The 7,256-nt window shown below is 67.5% G+C and overlaps 1 protein-coding gene across 1 annotated transcript in view; it reads left to right on the forward strand.

The window, feature by feature from the left end:
* The first annotated feature begins 4,231 nt into the window (after positions 1 to 4,231).
* ABCA2 (ATP binding cassette subfamily A member 2) overlaps positions 4,232 to 7,256 on the forward strand; it is a 25,078-nt gene continuing 22,053 nt past the window's right edge. The window contains 1 exon segment of the mRNA XM_077771003.1: positions 4,232 to 5,528. Coding sequence (XP_077627129.1) covers positions 4,518 to 5,528 — 1,011 coding nt within the window. The 5' untranslated portion in view covers positions 4,232 to 4,517.

Here is a 7,256-nt window from a genome sequence, read left to right on the forward strand (position 1 = left end):
CCCGGGCAGGGGTGGGGTGGGGGGGGCGCACTGTGTGATCAGAGGTACAGAGGGCTTTCAGGGAGCAGGAGAGCCTGCTACAGATGTGGACGGGGTGCTGGGATCGGACCCGTCTGCCCCACTGAGCCGGGGAAGGGGAAGGGTTGGGGTCAGGAGCCCCTTGGTCGTTCCTCTGGGTGGGGTTCCAGAGAATTCTGAAGTTTTTATTTATTTTTTAGTGTTTATTGATTTATTTTGAGAGAGAGAGAGAGAGAGAATCCCAAGTGGGCTCCATGCTCTCAGCTCCGAGCCAAACGTGGGGCCCAACTCACAAACCGTGAGATCCTGACCTGAGTCAAAATCAGGTCAACACTTAAGCAACTGAGCCACACAGGGACCCCGAGAGTTCTGAACTTCGGGGGCAGCCCTGAGAGGGGAGGCCAAGGCCGATTTGGGACAGACGGCTTTCCGAGGAGAGGCTGGTGGGCTGGCTGGGGGAGATGGGGCTGCCCCTGCTTTGGAGCACATGGCTTGTCCTAAAACCATCCATTTCTGGGTCCAGCGCCCACCAGGAAAGGAAGTCCCTTCCCCCCACCCCGGCTCCTGGGCTGTGGCCTTGGGTTGGCCCGCAGCTGGGAGCCTCGGCTTCCCTTCTGTGCACTGGTGTGGGAGATGGAGATGGGAGGAGGCGGGTGCAGGGAGCTGGGGACCCGTGTGGGGTGAGGTCATGGTGATGATCACATGTCCACTGTCGCTTAATCTGTGCCCCCAGGGGACAGAGCCGAGGAGGGAATGGGGTGTGGAGGGCTCCAGCCTCTCAGGAAGGCCCAGGTGGTCTGGCTTGCTGGCCGGTTCCTGCATACCCAGGCCCTCTGGGCTCTGGCCTCAGGACCCTTGCTCTCCCCGCCTCCTTGGCCTGAGCTGAGCAGAGATCGGCCACCAGGTCTTTTCTAGCCTCTGTCCCCAGGGCCCTTGCTGTCTGCTCCCCAGGACCCCCTTCCAGGGCAGCTGCAATGAGGCAGGAACTGGTACGTCGGGGCCGGGAAGGAAGGGCAGGGGCTGGGGTCCTCCAGGCAGCCGGGCCTCCCTTGGCCCACTTCCCCGCCACAAGGCCCCGAACAGCTCAGGAGCCTGCCCCCCGCCTGCTTCAGGCGGCCTCAGGCTCCCTCAGGCAGGGCCAGTCCCTGCTTCGGTCTAGATACAGCCACCCTTTCTCCCACAGGCCAGGGTGCAGTGGGCTGCCCTGGGGTGGGGGCTTAGTGCCCAGAGAAGCCCTATCGCCGCAGGGACTCCCGAGACCCCAATCCTGGCTGAGGGGCCCATCGCCTTCCTCCACACGGCCTGTGGCCTCACTTCCCCTCCGCCGCTGTTCCGAGCCGCCCCGGGGCCTGGCCACGAACAACCTTCTCGTACAACAGGCTGATCCCATCTGTGCCCCAGCCAGACCCTGCGCAGAGCCCGCCTGCGCTTTATCTCTTCACCAACCTTCCCCAGCTTGAGGTCCTTCTTGAGCACAGGTAACAAAAGGTGACATTCTCACAGCCCAGCAGAGACCCTGAGGTGATACCCGTCCATTTGGAGATGCCCCCACCCCTGCAAGACCCTTACCCTGCAAGACAGTGAGACCACATTGGGCGCAGAGCGGGGGGTGGTCCCTTAGCCAAGACCGTGTGAGATGGGCAGGGTCCCTGCGCTGCCCTGTCCGCCTGGGTGCTTGGCTGGGCTGCTCCTGGGCCCCAGCCCCCAGCTGCACCCCGACTCCGGGTCTCGTGCAGAACAGAAAGACAAGGCAAACTCAGGGCGTGGGGCTCCTGGCGCTGGTCTTGGATGAGAACGTGGACGGGCTCCTGGCCTGGGCAGCCAGGGAGGGGGTAGCAGAGCGGGTGCTGCGCCGCTGGCCTGGGCCTGGGCCCTGGGGCTGGTCCACGTGGCCTTCTGCCGCTCCAGACCTTCCGGCCCCCGGCACAGCCCCCGCGCGGCGCCCGCAGCCTGGGAGCTCCGTGGCGGCCTGCGGCCTCCTTCCGGAGGTGGTCCGTGAACCCTCAGCACCGCCTGGTGGCTGACCACGCCCTGTGTGCTGGCTCCCCTCTGCGACCCTCGCTCCCTCCCCCGAGGGAGCGGGTGGCTTTGGAGCATGGCCACCAGGGGGCCTTCTGGGCACAGCATGGACTCAGGCCTGCTGGGGATAACCCCGGGGGCCTCAGGCAGCTGGGCTCTGGCCCTCCTTCCCTGAGGCAGACCCCCCACCCCAGGCTGGGGCCAAGGCTCAGTCCACCCCCAGCCGCCCTCGGTGCTGCGCTCTGGCTGCTGTCTGCAAAGGGGAGGCGCCCTTGGCCCCCCACCCCCAGCTGTGGGTCCTTTGGTGGGCGCCCACCGGGAGGCTGGCCCTGAAACGGCCCTGAGGGCTCAGCTGGGGGCCCCAAGGTGCTCACGGGCTGCGGAGGAGTCGGGTGCCCGCCTGCGTCCCCGAGAGTCACAGGGCCTGGGCTGGGGTGGCAGGATGCGGCCCTGCTCTCCCTTTGACTCACGCTTTCTCACCTTCTTGACTTTCCACTGAGAGCCTCTCATTCTGACCTGTTTCTAGGCCAAACCTCAGGGCCCCGTTTCGCAGCCGGCAGGTTCCCATGACAGGGGCCCTGTGGCCGCCAACCCGAGCTGGCAGGTGTGTGACTCGGGAGCAGCGGACCCAGGGCAGAGGGCAGGGAGGGTCCCCTGAATCACCCAGAAAGGCAGCAGGTTGTGGGTGTGGGTGAGGCCTGTGGTGAGGCCTCGGCCAGCCTGGCCGTGCAAACAGGAAGGGCACGGTGCCGCCAGGCAGAGCCAGGCCGCTAGCTGGCTGCGGTGGCCTTGCCCCTTCCCTGCCCCCTGCCCACCTGCTGGGGGCCCAGGGCGTGGCTGCTCTGCGGGGCCCCTGCCAGAGGGGAGATGCCAGGGTGGGGCCGACGGCTCAGCGCCACCCGGGGCATCCCCCTAAACGTCGGGGCAGCTGGAAGGGCACAAGCCGGCAGCTGCCGCAGGCTCTGGGCGGGGCCCGGGGCCCACGGCGGCGCGCCAGGCCTGGCTGCTGGACGCGCACCACAGGCCGGCAAGTGCCGGGTCCTCCGGCCTCCCCGCCCTCCTTCCACATTGCGCAAAGCCCCGCCGCAGCTCGGAGGTTCTGCAGGGGCGGGGAGCCCCACAGACGCCACGCTGCCCCCCTCCCGCACCTGCCTCTGTCTCCTCCGCGGCTCTCAGGCCGGCTCCCGGCTCCACCCTGGCAGCGGTCTAGTCCTCATCGGGGGGCAGGCGCCCCAGAGTGAAGAAGGATGGGGACGGCGGGCCATGCAAGGTCCCCAGCATGGGGTGAGGCAGCACCCCAGCCAATGGTTCCTGTTTGCTCTTCCTTCCATGACCGCCATTCTGCAGATCCGAGAGCCTGACCGGCCAGAAGGCCCCCGGAAGCCGAGCACGAGGGGCGCGCCTGGCCCTGCCACGTCCAGGACCCAGCAAGGGTCCAGCCAGGATGGGCACCGGCTGAGCTCAGCACGGGGAGGGGGCCGGAGCTCAGGGGAGGCCCACCTCGTCTCCAGCTCGGAGGAACTGGAGCAGAAGGGGAAGGAACTTGACCTCCAGGCCTGGGCCCCCAGGGCCGGCCGGAGGGCAGCGGAGGGGGGAGGAGAAGGCGCCTGGACTTCTGCCTTCCTGTTCCCGGAGCAGCCACCAGCCCCCTACCTGCCAGCGTCAGGGACACAAGGACTCCTTCCCTTTCCACCCTGGAAAGCCCCCTCTGGAGGAAGAGGCCCGGCGCCCCGAGGGCAGGCCCCTGCCCGCACTCCAAGCCGGCCGGGCCTTCCGCGGACACACGTCCTGGGGGAGGAAAGAAGGCCCGTGGCCCCGCAGCCCACCCTGGGGCCAGGCCCGGGCTGGCGTCTGCCCGTCCTGGGCACGCGCTGCAGCCTGCTGTGGACACTCCCAGGACCCCAGTACAGTCCCCCTCTCTGGGAATCTGGGTTCTGGGGCGGCAGGGATGAGGGGGGCCCACCCCAGCGAGAAGCCACGGGCTCCTGGCAGAGCTGAGCTCGGCACATCTGCAGTGCGAGGGTCCGGGAGCGGCAGAGCTGGGCGGGCGTCGGGCAGGGGAAGTGGGTGATCCCACCACAGGAGGGGCCTCCCAGGGAAGCGCACCCTGCTTTCCGGGGCTGGGCGGTGGGCAGTGACTGGGCCCTTTACGGCGGCGGCGGCGGGGCCTCTCCTGGGAAGAGGGGGTTGGCCTGGTATTGGGCTCCGGGTGGCGCCCTCCTATGACCGCCTACCTCCCCCCACCCCCCAGCCAGAGGGTTAGAGGAGAACGCGGGCGAGTTAGCCAGGGCGGCGGTTGATGCCAAAGGTCCCCCCTCCCCCACGAGGGCGGGGCAGGAGCAGGAAGATGCTCTGGTTTCTCTCATCTCGGGCAGATGAAAGGAAGGCTGAGCGTGGGGGCGCCGCTGTGATTTCAGGGTGCCTCTGCTAGTGGCTGCCGTGATTGGAGATTCTTGGGTGGCTAGAACTGGGCGCTGTGGATGAGTAACCCCGGTGAGCGTCTGGTCTCCGGGGAGCCCTGGGCCGGGAGGAAGGGGCTCGCGGGTGGGGCCGGGAAGACACCTCTCTTCCCCGTGCCCTGTGCAGGATGTGGCCCCACTCAGAGGCATCGGGCCTTGGGGACGCTGGCTGGAGCGGCCCTGCTCTCCACCCTGTGGGTCCTGTGGCAACTCAGGTCGGCCCCCGGGGACACCCCCGCACCGCCGCCCACGCTCACCATCCTCATCTGGCACTGGCCCTTCACCGACCAGCCCCCAGAGCTGCCCAGCAACACCTGCGTCCGCTACGGGGTGACCCGCTGCCGCCTGAGCACCAACCACAGCCTGCTGGCCAGCGCGGATGTCGTGGTCTTCCACCACCGCGAGCTGCAGAGCCAGCGGGCGCGCCTTCCGCTGGCCGAGCGGCCACCTGGGCAGCCCTGGGTGTGGGCCTCCATGGAGTCGCCCAGCCACACCCACGGCCTCCGCCGCCTCGGTGGCATCTTTAACTGGGTGCTCAGCTACCGGCGTGACTCGGACATCTTCGTGCCCTATGGCCGGATGGAGCCTCGCCGGGGGCCCGCCCGGCCGCTGCCGGCCAAGAGCAGCGTGGCTGCCTGGGTGGTCAGCAACTTCCGGGAGCAGCAGCGCCGCGTGCAGCTGTACCGGCAGCTGGCGCCTCACCTGCGGGTGGATGTGTTCGGCCGTGCCAACGGGCGGCCTCTGTGTGCCGACTGCCTGCTGCCCACCGTGGCGCGCTACCTCTTCTACCTGTCTTTCGAGAACTCGCAGCACCGAGACTATATCACCGAGAAGTTTTGGCGTAACGCTCTGGCAGCGGGCACCGTCCCTGTGGTGCTGGGGCCCCCGAGGGCCACCTACGAGGCCTTTGCACCTGCTGATGCCTTCGTGCACGTGGACGACTTCAGCACAGCCCAGGAGCTGGCCTCGTTCCTGGCGGGCATGAACGAGAGCCGCTACCGGCGCTACTTTGCCTGGCGAGAGCGGCTCCGGGTGAGGCTGTTTGGGGACTGGCGAGAGCGCTTCTGTGCCATCTGCACCCACTACCCCCGCCTACCCCGAGGCCAGGTCTACCAGGACCTTGAGGGCTGGTTCCAGGCCTGAGCTCTGGCTGCAGCAGGAGGCAGAGGAGGGCGGCTGGGTGCTAGCGGTATGGGTGGAAGGCTGGGTGTTGAAATCAAACCACCAGGCATCCGGCCCCGACGCACAGCCATCAGGTTAATGCGGAGGCTGGGGTCAGAGGCTAGAAAGCAGGGGTCTAGGAGGAATGGGCTGATCTAGGCAGGCTGCCTGGAGGAGGCTGGTGAGCATCGGAACAAGCAACTGGGGGTGAAGGTTGAGAGCATGGAGTTAATGGGAGTGCGTGTTGCTAGTGGGTCAAAGGTACAGGCTCCCACGCCCTCCGAGGACCTCCCTCCCCGGGGGCCTTGGTGAGATGCTGGGTGAAGCAAGGCTACCCAGACACGGGCTGGGAGAGGCCAGAGGCTGGGCCCTCCTGCGGTCTGTGCGGGGAGACTGTGCCCCTGGGCCGCCTCCGTAGGTGATCGTCGGCCGGTCGTGCGGCCACATCACGTGCCCTCCACGGTGCTGCACCACCACGGGCAGACCTGTGCCAGGCCCAGGGACACCCGCCGTCCACTCTGGGAGGGGCAGCCACCAATAAAGGGAGGCCGAGAACGGCATGTGCTGACTCCTCGTCTCTCTGCCCGTCNCCGCCTCACCCCTGCCACACAGGCCTCCTTGTCCTGAGGGAATGGGGCCCGCTCCTCCTCAAGCAAGGCCTCTGAGCTCCCTGTGCTTGAGAGACCCTCCTCCACGCTGCTCCCGCCTCCTCGCTTCCTTTAGCCCTTGCAACCGTTAGCCTTCCCTGACTGAGGGGCGTGGAGAGTAGGGGGTGCCGAGGCCTGAAATCTGGCTCCGGGGCTCAAGGATACCCCGTCCTCAAGACCCTGGGATTTCACTTTCAGGCTGCAGAGGTGTCTGCTCTGTGGCAGGGTTTGGTCTGTGATACAGGGTTCTCTCTTACAGGTGGCTGGCGGCCGCAAGGGCAGAAGTGGGTGCTGACAATGGGCGGGGCAGTCGGGGCAGCCCCCCCTCCCCGTGGCAGGCTGCAGGGGGGGGTGAGGAGAGGAGAAGCTGCGGGTGCTGACAGGGGCTCTGACGGGCCGAGCCCCTGGGGCCGGGGGCAGGGCACAGGATCCCCCCTGCCCCAGGTGGGGTTGGGCGGCCTGTGGAGGCAGGAAGCTGCCCTCCCTCTTGGCAGTGGCTTGTGGGAAAGGCCTGCCAGTGACTTCCTGCCCTGACCTAGCAGGGAAAAGGAAGTGTCCTGAGGATGCACAGATGCACGGTGGGGTGGTTGGGGGACAGTGCCCCCCACCCGCCCCGCCCCACTGTGAAGGAGCTAGGAAGGGGCAGGTAGCTGTGGCCCCCAGCCCTTCAGCTTAGGGTGCGCCCTCCGTGTGAACTGCAGACACTGGGCATCTGGGCCCTGCAGCTCCCATTGGTAAGTGGGGAGACTGAGGCCGGTGAGGAGCCGTCAGAGCCGCCCACAGAGGCTCCCTGCCCTCTGCTGTCCTCTGCTGGCCCCCCTGGGAAGCTGCAGCCTCGTTCCCCCCAAGCATCCAACTGCCTCTGCGGAATCCGCTCCATTCCAAAGTCCGCATGTAGAGGCTGCCTCGCTCCCCGATGCGGAGAGAAAAATGAGCCACTTACTGAGGAGGC

This window comes from Crocuta crocuta, unplaced genomic scaffold (genome assembly GCF_008692635.1).
Source record: "Crocuta crocuta isolate KB4526 unplaced genomic scaffold, BGI_CrCroc_1.0 scaffold2720, whole genome shotgun sequence".
Taxonomy (NCBI): Eukaryota; Metazoa; Chordata; class Mammalia; order Carnivora; family Hyaenidae; genus Crocuta; species Crocuta crocuta.